This window comes from Acipenser ruthenus, chromosome 19, assembly GCF_902713425.1.
Source record: "Acipenser ruthenus chromosome 19, fAciRut3.2 maternal haplotype, whole genome shotgun sequence".
Taxonomy (NCBI): domain Eukaryota; kingdom Metazoa; phylum Chordata; class Actinopteri; order Acipenseriformes; family Acipenseridae; genus Acipenser; species Acipenser ruthenus.
In genome coordinates, this window is record NC_081207.1 from 3089355 (window position 1) to 3104176 (window position 14822).

Consider the following 14822-nt stretch of genomic DNA (forward strand, 5'->3'; position numbering starts at 1 on the left):
TGATATTCTCTCAGAATGGCCCACAACATTTTTACTCCTTCCCAGAAAAGAGGAACTCTGGGCTCTGTTCCAGTGCTGATGGAGGAGCAGAGCTATGTCTAATAGCAGTTGTATAGACTTCTGAAAGAGAAAGACTCAGGAAAAGCATCGTCTATTGTTAGAACAGCAGATGAAATGATTGTAGATGACTAAGAGAGGCACATTTGCCAAATCATTATTTTTATAAAAGTAACCCCTCCCTATTTGTACAGTATAACACGTCATGTACCTTAGTTACAAAAGTTACAGTATTGAGGAAAAACAAGTCCTGTAGTGTCAGTATGTTATTTTGTAAGAACCAACACATGATAGACCTGAATACTAATTTACCAATATAAAGTTGATTGTACAAAGTGCAATCAGTGGGTTGTGCTTTCTACCTAATGCCATTCAAGCAGCAATACAAGAACTGTAAATCATACTTCAACTCCTCCTGGCCTATAAACTGCACGGTCTCAAGATGAAAATAAACTTGAGAGAGCAGTGACTTTGGGCCAGTGCTCTTGAAACTTGGCAGGAGCTGTTGAAACTCCACAACTGAAACCTTTGGCTTGAGCAGATTTCACATCCAATGGAATTTGTTTTGCTTTAATTAAACACAGTAACTTTATATATACACACACACCCAAGCACTACCTGGCTGGGGCCCCAACAACTCCAACTACTACCCAATACTTGGCTCCAACCTGGTATTGTGCTAGTGGTATACACTGTCATAAAGGTAGTCCTTTAAAAAAGTGTATGATGGTCTTTCCTTCATATACTACTGCATGGATTTACCATTTTTTACAATGCATTTATTTTCTGTGTCTTTATTTTACAATGCATTACCATACACAGTGGTGCTTTTACAGCAGTATATGTTTTGTGCATATACTGTAGGTTAAGGTTAGCTTCACAGCGGCCACAGATATGTTTGAACTTGCTTTAAAGGGAGAACCCTTTGCTTTTGACCCTTTCAATGTTGTGCAAAGAGGATTCAGAGATTCAAATACAGGCTGTCAGAATGTTGACATTAACTGGGTGCAGTGAGTTACTGTAAAAATGCAATCCAGTGCAATTACTGGCACTTTTATCTCACACCCTTTTAATTATTTACATGGGTTGCAGTGTTGGTCTTTGCATTGGTGTTCCAAAGATATTCAAAGAAATGAATATTGGTGATAAGAAGGAATGCGGTATATACTGTTGCTCTAATAAAGAGAGAACCTGAACCATAATAGATTTGAAGCCATAACACTGTCAGTTGGGCGTATGGCATTTATATCAGATTTACCCAAAATATAAATAATCTACCCAGTTGTTTTATGTTTGTGTGTGTGTGTGTGTGTGTGTGTGTGTGTGTGTGTGTGTGTGTGTGTGTGATTGCAAACACTCTGGACTATTTTTTTTTTTGTTTCACAGATTACTGTCTGTTTCCAGCTGGGTTCACCCCCCAAACTGAGTCGATCACATCTGCCGCACACAAACAGATACTTGAGATTTTCAAGTGTTTGTAAGCAAACAAAAACTGATAGCTCAGATGGTAGATCTTTTCAATGATACTAATAGGAGTTTAGTGAGACATTCTTTACAACCAACAGAAGTCAACATTCCAAGTCATCATTCAATTTGAAACTTTCAATCAGTCACATAGTAATTTACAGGGTAATATATGGCAGATCACCACTAATTTGTCGGTAAACATCAAAAGTCATAATTAAAGTAGTCATCATGTAAATGTAGTGCTTTCATGGACTAGCTGCACCCTGTGGAAGGGGTGACACAGCAAGGCTTAAGTGACAAAGCAACAGCATGTGTTTTATGTGATGGAAACCATTGTGTGTAAAAATCACATCAAGAACACCGGGGGGTGGAAGGGGAGGGGGCGGTGGGATAAAATAAAAATAATCATCACATCTTAGCAGGAAAGTGCCCTATATATTTAATGCCATACACCTTGTCTTCAAAATACAATCCTTTTTGGAATGACCTGGTTCTTCATGTGTAGCCCACGAGCCTGGGGGTGCTGGGGAAGCTCTTGCGCATTGACATGCATTTCTCCTGGTCGATGAACAGGGAGTTAGCCTTGATGGACAGGTCATGCTCCAGGGTCACTTTGGTGTTGACCAGCATCTGAAGGGTCTTCTCTGCCTCCCAGAGCCTCTCCCGCAGTCTCTGAATAGTGTCGTCAATCTCTCGGACTTCACTAACCAGCCTGCGAACAGACAACCGCACAAAACAGGCACCGTTTATTGTCATTACTGAACAAAATTATAGCGTTAAGTATATAGGGAAATAAAGTACCATCAACTGTATACTATAATATAATGGGTTTTTTTTTTTAATAATTTCTTGTCCTACCAAATATTATGTTTTTTCCTTCTTCAGGCAGAACCAGTAAGTTCTTGTTTCTGCAGTCTGGGCCAGTCTAGCCTGTGACCTTTTATGCTTCTGTGTTTTTGTGCGGCAGAATAATCAGGTCTCATGCAAGAACAGTTCTACTGCACACACGTATGACAGATAAGGGGCAAATCCAAATTGAGCACCTCATTAGAATTCACTTATTTTGAATGTTTAGTGTAATAATCCCACTGTCTGATTACTGACAAATGTGTGCAGATTATGCTATCCAGCCTACAGTACTATGCAGCTGTAAATATATGCCCTCTGAAAATGTCTCTTGAACTCATCAAAGATGAACAGCTGAATATTTAGCAAGGAACTTTAAAAAGACATTCTTTTCTAAAAGTTGTTACTTAAATTATAGTGATTTGGGTATAGTAGACTAGGCAATATTCAAACGTAGCAGCAGGTTTAAGTAGCCCTGCCTAGACTCTAAACAGCCCCAGTGTCTTTTTGTGTTGTGGAAGTGCCATGCTTTGGCAGGGAGGAATGGGGGAAAGGGCACATGTGTGAATATAAGCAGACATGCTTCAAAAGGCAACTCTTGAAATAGATTGAGCTATGCAGCTGCAGGGTGCTTCTGAACTGACCGAAGCTGAGTAGAGTCCCGGCACAGCTCCACATTGGGTCTCCTTGTGCGCTCGTCCAGGCGAGTGTGGGCCACTTTGAGAGGGCTCTCCTTGTCCCGGATGGCCTTCTTCAGGGCCTCAATGAGCATTTCGGTTTGGAAGATCTCCTGCAGGGTCTAGACATTAGGGAAAGAAATCGACAACGTTTTAATCAAATTCTTGAAATGGGGGGGAGGGGGGTAATCAGTCTCCAGGGGCAGACTACTTTGCCAAGTGGGTGAAACAAAAAAACATTTACACTAATCTGTACAGATAAAGGTGCTCTGACATTTGGCAGAGGTTTTATATTGTTCAGAAACAAGATACAGTGGAAACACAGCTTTTTTCTGTTTAAATTTACCATGGTCAGCTTTTATAAGGGAACACAGTAACTGCCCACTATAAGCAAGGGAAAAACATGTGCAATAGGCCCAGAGCCCTGGCATTACTGCGGTATCCAAATGTACGTTTTTATTTCAAACTTTCTGGAAGGGTTACCTTAGCCAGGTGCATCTGCAGCTTGTTCTTGGCATCGGCCACCTCGGACAGGCGGTTGGTAAAAGCCACGTTGACGCTGTTGAAGTGATTCCACATCTCATTGGAGGTCGTGTTCAGAAGAGTTTCAATGTCATGCCGCAGCTTGGCTGAGGCAGCCCGCTCATTCTGGGAGCGCAGGATGTTATTGTCCGTAAACTTGGCCCAGGACTCGGGCATTGAAACTCTACACAGGAAAGTAAACACGTGTTATCACACCCGAGCTAAGGCTGGCCCTGGGAAGCAGAGCTCACTGAAGCAAACTGGGAATAATCAGTTATTCATGAGCTGGTATGTGGCAGCATTGACTGGCACAGGGATCCTGAAGCAGAAGGCACTAGCTGTAGGTACAGATATTACCTCATGTGAAGGAGATAATAGTGAACCCCTTGCAGTCCCTAATATCCCAAACTTTAAGTCCTACTGCATCCTGTATGTCAACTAATTAGTGCAAACCGTTCTGATAAATAGGAACCAAACATATTAACATGTTTCATGAACCAGCCCTTAAAAACTGAACTATAAGAACAGAAGAGGCTGTGTGGTCCAGTGGTTAAAGAAAAGGACTTGTAACCAGGAGGTCCCCAGTTCAAATCCCACCTCAGCCACTGACTCATTGTGTCACCCTGAGCAAGTCACTTAACCTCCTTGTGCTCCGTCTTTCGGATGAGATGTAATTGTAAGTGACTCTGCAGCTGATGCATAGTTCACACACCCTAGTCTCTGTAAGTCGCCTTGGATAAAGGCGTCTGCTAAATAAACAAACAAAAGAAGAATGTGAATCGTGAGCAGTACAAAATACCACTTTCTTTCTCACACGATGGAGTAGCCAAGAGTATTAAAAGCAGTGCATTCTGGTCCCAAGCAGTCATATGGTAATCCTTATGCATGCCCCCTTTTAAAAAGATTTCTTTTTTTTTTTTGTTGCCTACGTTGCATCGATATTCTCCACCCCATGGAAGTAACTGATGCCATCAGAGGTGTTTCTGAGATAGTGGCACTTGTCATCAATCCTGTGGGCGATCAGTTTGTCATTGATGTCTCTATCTAACTCGTGTTGGGCTGCTCTGTTGGACCTAAAAAAAAAAAATTTATAAAAAAAACCCCATCACACAGTGTCTTAAGAACGGACAGAAAGATGTATGACCAGCCTTCACTTTTTACACAAGAACACCATACATTCAGTTAACTGCATGCAACCAAGTGCCTCCTCTATCTGCAAGCAACCAACCTCTGTGAAGTTGCCTAGACCTAAAGCCTGGAGACCTAGTTGTCTCTTTTACCCATATACAGTACACACCTTTGCCTTAACATATGTCAGTGATCTCAGTAAGTATTTCAAAAGCATTTCTCATTGTGCACGCTTGAGCTGCTCAAGACACTTTCCAACACTGAATCTTTATTACTGCTATTAGTATGTCGATAACAATACAGGAAAAACGCAACTCAGAATATAGCCATCTAGTTAATAACATTAAATAAATGCATGTTTTTTTCAATACTTTGTTTATGGCATGCTATCCCATGCAGTGTTTCCTATTGCCTGCTTCCTTACGCGAGCTGGCTATTGGCTGCATCCAGAGAACATCTCATTCTCTCCTGGCAGCCCTTGATGGATTCAACCTCCTGTTTAAACAAAAACATACGTATGGTAATTACTTATATATCAAACAACAACAAACAATACACTGTTTGTACCACATGATAGTATTATTAAGCTGGACCATTAAAACACACTATTATTCTATTATTAGTAAAAAGTAAATATATTTTTATTTAAAAGTAATTGACCAGGACAGTTCAGTGAGACTGCTGTATATTAACAATAAACTAATAATTGCAATTTAATATTATAATTTGTGAAGCAGCTATGCGTGTCTGTAGGTCAACAGTAGCTTTTTTGTAATTTTTAAATATGTTCAAGTTTGATATACTATATAATAATAATAATAATAATAATAATAATAATAATAATAATAATAATAATAATAATAATAATAATAATAAACATTTCTACCATTTCTACTACTCTTCATAAGATGCAATCATTTGTACATGTCAAGTCAAATACAATTAGAGAACCGTTCTAACCTGAATTAAATCTTTCTCCACTTTATCATGGACCAGGTCAACTGACATCCTCTTCTCTCTGTGGTACAAACACTCCCGAGCGACCTGTCATTTCAAAACAAAGGTTTGCCTTATAAATACTGGAGCAGTGCAAACGCACTGTCTTTCGATTGCTGTACCGTATTTTGCTTAAGAGATAACTAAGCCATGATAGAACCTTTCAACCTTGAGCTGCAAACCAAACAACCACACAAACACAAACAAAGCCAAACAAAACAAAGAATCTGTAAAAATACAATATGATTTGCAAAAGGGTCTTCTGAGTTTATAGTACCTGGGTTTAAAAAAAAACATAACATTTGTTCCACTCAAGCTTGTGAAAATACTGACTTATACCAAGAAAATTCACAACTTCACTATTGCAGAACATTTTGGTAAAGCATAGTGAACTGCTAAATAAATAGCCTGAACATTTTGAATAGCATCTTACCATAAGGGCTGGGTTTAAAAATAATAATATTTTTTACTAGTTTTACCAGTAATACTAATAATGCTACTGCTACCAATAATAATAATAATAATAATAATAATAATAATAATAATAATAATAATAATAATAATAATAAAATAAGGACAAACTACAGAGAATCCTAAGACAATAGTATTGTGTGTAAAGAGTATCAAGGTGCTCAGGCCATTGATTACCTAAATGTCTATAAACGAACCGTCCTGATATCTGATAGTACACCTTAAAGTGTGCATGTCACCAGAGCTTTAGCCACATCAACATGACACTACTTGGGCCCAAAGCTGGAAACCTAATAAGATAATTGACCACACTCAATCAGTCTGTCTGCTGTTGCCAGGTTACCTTAGCTTTAAAACTATTTCAACTATCTCCAGTGACCCTCGTCGAACAAATGTCAGGGCACTGGTGTGTCAAGTGCTGGTCCTGCGCCTCTAGTACTGCACATTATAAGGGAGGGCCAGGGTGGATATGCAACGCCCATGTATTTGTACGCCTTCAATAGCTCAGCCCATCAGGTTTTAATACCATGAAAAAGAGGGTCACTGTGACATCATCGCTTGATATGAGTTAGTCAAGGTATACCTAATATATCTGGACATCAAAAATTGGGGCAAAGGTGGTACTGATAGATGCGCCCCTTCTAATATAAATCATTGCTTTGTCATTAAGCTCACCTGCAGTGGCCCTTCTGTTTCAGCCAGAGCCCTCTCTAGTCTCTTCTTCACCTCGGCCAGAGCGTTGGTCTCCCCGATCATGTTCTCGATCTCGTGGTTCAGCTCGGACTTCCAGAACACGATGTCGTTGAGGCGCTCCCCGATGTTCTTGCTGGTGGTGCTCTGGGTCTTTCTGGTCAGCTGCTCTTTGTCCTGGATGAGACGGGCAGTGTCCACTCTGAGCCTCTCAGCGCTGTGCCTCGAAGACTCTGACTCCATGTAGTTTTTGTGGTTCGACTTCAACCAGTCCACAGGGGTGTAGCGGGCGAACAGGGCCGTGCGGGTAGAAGGAAATCTGCTGACCTTGGCCTGGATCAGATCCGGGGAGATTCTGGAGGTAACTCCGATGCTGGGAACGGCAGACGCTGTTCTGAAGTAGGAGCTGGGCCTCCAGGGTAGGTACATGCTCTGGCTCATGACGAAGTGGGGGTTCTTATAGCTGGAAGCCATTGTGGAAATAGCAGGTAGAAAGTTAGTGGACTTCATTCCTGGACGAGTATACGTGGCTGTATGGGTAGAACCCAAAAGTTCCATCATGGAAGTTTTTTTCCTGTAACGAAAAAAAAAAAAAACAGAGAAGCATGTCATTGTTCTGTTGTAAACGGTCAATATTCTGTCCTTTGATGAGAAACAATATGTTAAGTGTATTTCAAATACTGAAGCACAGCAAATAACATGTTATATGACCCTGCTGCATCCTATGCCACTGTAATTAAATACTTTGTGTGAATTGCAATGTGAAATTTAAAGGTGGTAATAAATACTAAAGCATGTCTACTTGTTCATTGAAAAGGTGTATAATAGTTTAAATGGTAAAGGACAAAATAATGTAAAAAAAAAAAAAAACATTTCAATGACCACTATCTCAGCTTAATTATCTCAGTAGATCGCACTATCTCAATGCAAACAGAATGATTACATAGCCTACAAACTGTCAACAACAACAAAAAAATAGCTAACATATACAAATGGCATCCCATTGTATATTTAATATGCTACTTTTCTGTCTTCGTGTAACGTTTACATACCATGCCTGACTTCATTATTTTGTTTTTCAGAAATACAGCTTTTTGGGAGGTAATATTAATATCAGTGACCCAAAAAAACGTCCTAAAATGTATCTGTAACAAAATATTTGGTGGTTCATAAATATTTTTAAGGAAAAAAATACACCTACCTGAATGTGAATGTGCAGCTCTGCGGTTACAGCACACCTGAGTTTGTGCGCCCCTTTACAGAGCAGCTCTCACACCTTAGCAGCCCTTAACAACCTGTGAAAAGTTCCTATTGTGACTTCTTCTTGATTGACAAGTTCGCTGGTCAATTAGATAAATGGGACTGCACTGGAGGCGTGACGCTAGGTGTTGTATAAGCCAATCATCACAAAATAGGCAGGGACCTGAAAGTTAAGTTTTACTTGCTTCGTTGCCATGGAAGCGGTTGCTCTCGGTAACCGGCAATCCAAGGAGATCAGACAAAGCAGGAGATGCAATGTTTCTCAGTGAAGGTACATTTTAGCACTGCTGGGTGTTCTGTTAAGAGACAAGGACAATGATCCGTGAAATGAGATTATACAGTTGATAAAATAATCTGGAAAAAAAAAAAAAAATTAAACACGTGTGACCCAGTTATTAAAGCCCAGGTGTACTTCAGGTTAAATCACAATATCACGTTTTATTATTATTATTATTATTATTATTATTATTATTATTATTATTATTATTATTATTATTATTATTATTATATTTGATTTATTGTTATTTGGGGAAAAAAAGCAATCTTTCTATCTGTATTAAATTTGAAGCAGTGAAAATGCATATTTATTCATTTATGAAGTACAGAAATTAATTACTGATTAAGGTACTGGTTATGTAAGTAACAGTTCAATTGTGTTACACCGTCTGGCTCTAATCTGTGTTGCAAACGTACCCCTTGGCTAGCGCCCCCTGTCGTAGAGGACTGCAGAACTGAATGCGGGATTAGGAGTTGGCTAAGCAGAAACTTGCGCACATGTTGAACAAGGTGCTATAACCCTGAATTTCAATGTATATTGTATTGTTTCCCATATTCCTCTTGCATTTCCAAAGTTTATCCACAGTCACTAAAGTACCTCTGCTCTCTATATAATGTTATATTTTTAGTTTTTTTTTTTTTTTTTTTACATATTGATTCCAGCATTCATACTAAGAGACGACTTAGAATTGAACTGAGTCGGTATAAGATAATTACTGTCTTTTTAAAAACTCTGCAGCTTGTAAGTGAATCAAATTGGGAGCTACACCAGGGTTGTCAGGAGTGGAGCGTGGTAGCCAAGACTGGTGAATGGTGATCTATTGGAAGATTTCATTAGGGTTCATGCATGGGTAACAGGTATAAATAGTCATTGTATGATTCTATTGACAACATTGATCGATCATGGTATAGGAAGCTAAGGTATATGATTCCTGACTAATGTATGAAATGAATAACCAGGACCTATAGATAGGAAATTATCTTTTGTTAGAGCTAGATGGCTAAATCCCATACTGACAGCAGAAAAAAAACCCAGCCAATTAGCCCAGTCCAGGCCCTTCAGAGAGAGGAAATGAACCAATTAAACCTGTTTGGTCACAGCTGGGGTTAACATGACACAGGAAAAGAGGTCCATTTCAGTTTCCGATTGCATCTTATACCATATTGATTTTATTGATGGACCACATTTTTCTAGATTTTGCATGCTTGCTAAACTGAACATATGCTCAACTAAAATTTACCTTAGTAAAAATGAAAGAACCCCCTCTGCCAAGAATGCATAGTACAGCTGACTCCTTTCTTTTGACCAAGTCAGCTTTAACTACTTTTGTTTTAAGTAGATATTCCAGATAAGAGTACAGCTAGCTTCTGCACAAACAAGTGCTCTAGATTTACTGTTGCACTGGTGTTTTACCTGAAGGATGGACTGTCTTCTCCTATTAAGCTTCTTAGTTTAGTTTAAAATGTTCCAGGCAATAAACAGTTCTGACCAAATCTCAAAATAAAAGTTAATGCTTCTTTAGGTTCTTAAGTGGTAAGCCCTGTCTTTGTAGATCTTGTGAACAGAATGATATTTCCTTTTTTCTTCTTGGACTGTTGTGGATACCTTTGATTGGAAACATGCCCTTTGAATCTATGCTGAACAAGACAAGAGCTGAGCTCATCATTTTCCACTGCTACGCTTACACAAAGCAGCCAGCAGCCGTGCATGGGGGTTCTTAGCAACCAAGTCATTATGTTAGCAAGTCTGAAATATAATGTATACTCTGATTGTATTCTTATTGCATATTGAGGGGAGGGAAGTCATTTATTATTGTATTATTCTTTAATGCATTGCTAAGGGAGACTTTTTATACATATATATATATATATATATATATATATATATATATATATATATATATATATATATATATATATATATATATATAAAACAACACATATTCACAATCACAGCATTGATCTAGAGCATGCAAGACCTTACTTCTGCATATTGAAATATGACTGCTGCTGTATTTCATATTATTATTAGGACCTCTCAGACAACAGGGATATTGTGAAGGCTCATGTGACCGTTATATTGTTATGATTTTGACACCTTTAAGGAGCTGTATATTTAAAATGCACCCTCATGGGGGATATAATACTGTATGTTACTGACATAAAGTGAAACTGATGATAGCTGTAGCCAAAATGTTTGTCTACTTGATTTAGTTTCTTATCGTTTTATCTCAGGATTTATGTGACAGACATACTGTACTGTGGCACAATTATACAGTGTACAATTACATATCTAAAAAATTCTAAAGATTCAAGAAGCTTTGTTTCAAGAAATATATCTGTATTCAAACTGGATTTGTCTGAAATTGTAATCAATATGCCTTTGCAAATCATTTGCCTTTGTTTTCAAGAAACAGGTTTTAAAAAGAAACCCTTTGATATATACTGTACTTTAAACAACAGGGAGTTGGTAGATAGCATGTTCCTTCCCTCCACTTTAGATTGGAAGCCAAATAGAAAATAAAGATGGAGTCATGCTATTTGTTTGGATACAGCTGCAAGGGGTGGGTGCAGATACTGTGTACTTCTGGTAACATGTAGATCCCTAAACACTGCTTCCTTTACAGATTAGATGAGCCACGCCTATTACGTTTCATCTGAAGAAAACATCAGTGGCAATGTCTTTATTTCCAAAAGGCCACCCCCTTTCCAATAAGAAGCAATCTTAAACGTTCTTGTACTTTACATTGCACTCTCCATTTCTATTGGAATCATTAGATATCAACTGGACATATAGAAATGTTATAGAATGTTACATATTCTTAGAGACACTGATTGACAACTGGGCTCCTCCAAAAAGGTTTTATATACTGTAGACTCAGTCACAGCCTGGGGGTTTGCACCAGTACAATTAGCAGTTCCAATGGCATTGCTGAAGGTCCAGCAACATGCACAAACTTGTCCTATAGTCAAATGTTAATAAGTGCTACTACAGTACATGAACTAGGAGGCTTAATTTCAAACCAGTGTTCCTATAGTGACTAATGGGACATCTTACTGCTAATATGAAAAATAGGAACACTAAAGAACAATGCTCATGATTGGTAAAAGGGCAGCAGTGTGGAGTAGTGGTTAGGACTCTGGACTCTTGACCGTAGGGTCGTGGGTTCAATCCCTGATTGGGGACACTGCTGCTGTACCCTTGAGCAAGGTACTTTACCTAGATTGCTCCAGTAAAAACCCAACTGTATAAATGGGCAATTGTATGTAAAAATAATGTGTAAAAAATAATGTAATTGTATGTAAAAATAATGTGATATCATGTAACAATTGTAAGTCGCCCTGGATAAGGGCGTCTGCTAAGAAATTAATAATAATAATAAAATAGCCAGATTTAGATATCATTTCTTTCTTTCTTTCATGGAATGCCACCTTTCTTAACAGATAAAGATTTGCTCTTTTTTTTTTTTTTGCCAACACATTATACTGCAATCTAATATTTTCACATAGCTATGCTTTGGTATCATAACTGCATTTAGTTGTTTTTTTGTTTTCATTGTTTGTTTGTTTGCTTGCTCTTTTCTATAAAGCCAGCTAGGCCAGTCCTGCGATGCCTAGCAACATCAAGACTAACACATTTAAAACAATTCATTGCATGCTTGTTTTTAGCAACCTCTACTTTTACTTTGTTGTGACTGACCATCTTTGATCATGTTTGCATTTCCTAATGGTAGATATTTTGGGATACTTCCTTTAAGCTCCCCAAAATATTCACTAAATATTATTTCCAGCTCTCCTTGGCACTGCACCCCCACAGCATTCCAACAGGGTTAGGAGAACTCAAGTGTCTCTCGTTGAGGTAACTACCTTGTGGAGTATATATTACTCTCCGCTCATAAATCATTCATATTACAGCAGGAAGAATCGAATGAAAACAACTTAACATGTAAGGATGATTCCAGTGTCTCGTTACACTGAGCTTCTCAGACAATCAGGGTCAGGAGGCTGTCTGTGCAGCAGAGCTGGGTAAGTGAAGCAGGGCACATTGACCTTGCAAGGATATTTTGTTTATACTCTATATCATTTATGGTTTAAAATATGATCAACTTAACTGAAACAACTAAAAGAGAACTAGACTAATAGATAATGGCATTACTGGTTTACAAAATGAAGTATCATTATGGATAAGATTATTATTAATAATTAGGTTAAGGCTAAGATTAAGCCCAGTGCTGGGGTAATAACATTAAACAATATCAAATCATATTTAAGCGATTCCTTTGCTGTCCAATAAAAGAAATGTAGCTCTCCGGACTGTAACCCATTCATAATTTCTTAGCAGTGCACAATTATCTGTTTCATTGCTGGTGCTGTTGTATACATAACCCTGCACCCCATTGTTTCGCTCTGAAATCACTTTGTAACATTGTTCTGCTGGGAAAGCTCCTTTTAACACTGAGCAGCTCCAGGCCATCCCATGGCAACTAAAACAACAAAACGCACCATTCCCCTCTGAGTCACCCAGCAGCTCTCCTCTCTGAGCCATGGACGGCTGAACCTGGAGCACAGTCTGACTTTCTTTGAACCTTAATTGCCGTAATTCTTTTATAGTGTTACATTACGTGACACAGTATATAAGGGCACAAGGACTCCCTCGTGATTCATATAAAGGAATCTGCATGACAACTCCCATTTCCTGCTGAACTACGCACACACCATTTTACATGGTTGTGGGAGTTATAATGATTCCCTCCACCAAGTGCTCTTGAATGGCAATACACTGCCTGTGCAATAGTTCTGTACTCTGGGGCATGTTTTGGTATTTTAGGGTAATGGTATCAGCGCAACCACACTAGTAAGATGAGATATTGGTAAAATAGAAATGTGGGGGGTACTGAATTGTTTTTAAAAAAACATTTAGGCTTTTTACATAAATATTGATCAAATAATTGATCAAATACACAGCATCAACATAGACTTAGACAGTACTAATTCCATCAAGTCTTCTCTTTCCTGGATTGATTTGAATCACAGCTCACAGCAGGTATCTACAATATTTTAGAATTGCACTGGGGCAGGATGCTGGATGATGATTTGTTGATGGTGCCCAATCATTTTTCTAATTCTTGTTAAGCACTGACCTCCAAATGAGCCTCAGTCACCCCTAAACATAACATTAGATTTCTTAAAAACAGTTTCCTTTTGGTATGGTGTATACTGTATTCAGTAAGCATGGGTCTCAGCTACTGTATACTTGTGAACCAACTCTAAGACTCAACTCGAAGATATTTTAAAGCTGTATAACTGACCCTGACTTCATATGCTATAAATACCATAGTAACAGATGTCAAATTGAAACTTTCAATTCCAGAGCTAAATTCAGTACATTACGAATGTGGACAGCATACCAGTACTAAATTGACAGTATAATTTTAGACATAGACATAGACACTGACAATCTTAATTTTTGAAGTAATAGCCTTCCATAGACACATGTGCAGACACACACACACAAGCATACTGTGTAGTACACATACATAAACTACTATTATTTAAGGCTGGCTTGAAACATTTGTGATATGTAGCACACTGTTTTGTGTAAATTTAACTACCAGTAATACAAAGTCTATGGACTTTACTTTGCTACAGAACAGATTTCCACCCCAACATCCCCAATGGAATTTGAGGTAGAAATTTTTTTAAGCTGCTCTTGAGAGCTAGATTCCTATTCTTGGAATTTAGGGAAGACAAACTCTTCCAAACGGAATAATCCAGGGGTTATCTTCGTTGAAGCACTGTAATTGTGAGCTGTGTGTGTATTAAGATGTATTAGTATGTGATTTGAAACGGATACCTTTTGATTGAAGCACAATCATCTCCCACTGCAGCACACCCGATACCTGCAGGCTCAGGTGACTTTGCTCTGTGTACAGTTTCACCACTGGAGGTGTAGCACCTTCAGCCTGACACTGCTGTTGACTGAAGGATGGGGTGAGTTGTAAAGTCACTCATGGCAGTGCTACTGGGCAGGGCAAATCATATAAAATCAGAGCAGCTCTCTGACAGGATGGGGAGGGTGATAAGATAACAATGCCATTGCACAGTAAGATAGTCAACCTCGGAACCTCCCGCATCTCTGATCTGTCCTTGTTAATTATGAATGTGAATGAATGTGTTGCTGTGGAGGCCAACAAAGCAATCAAACAATAAATCTTGACAACATAATTGCTGTTATAAAACATATTCACTTACCCAAAAACAATAAAGCTGGATTTGTAATTTGATAAATACGCACTTCTAGATTCAGACAAAGAACAACTTAAGATAACATTATTTAAAAAAAAAATTCTCACTGAAGGCGCCGGGTGTTGACATTTGAAGATACTGAATTTCTGAACTACTGAGTTGCAATCTGCAGAAACAGTATCCAAT

At 38.5% G+C, this 14822-nt stretch overlaps 1 protein-coding gene across 1 annotated transcript; it reads right to left on the reverse strand.

Moving 5' to 3' along the window:
• Nucleotides 1-1593: 1593 nt before the first annotated feature.
• On the reverse strand, nt 1594-8176 carry tekt3 (tektin 3). The gene is made up of 8 exons (XM_034040711.3): nt 8056-8176; nt 6840-7428; nt 5658-5741; nt 5122-5192; nt 4499-4642; nt 3531-3753; nt 3015-3169; nt 1594-2236 (listed from the first exon to the last, which is right to left on the reverse strand). The coding sequence occupies exons 2-8, from the start codon at nt 7413-7415 to the stop codon at nt 2020-2022; spliced, it is 1470 nt and encodes a 489-aa protein (XP_033896602.2). The 5' UTR covers nt 7416-7428; nt 8056-8176; the 3' UTR covers nt 1594-2019.
• Between the last annotated feature and the right edge of the window lie 6646 nt (nt 8177-14822).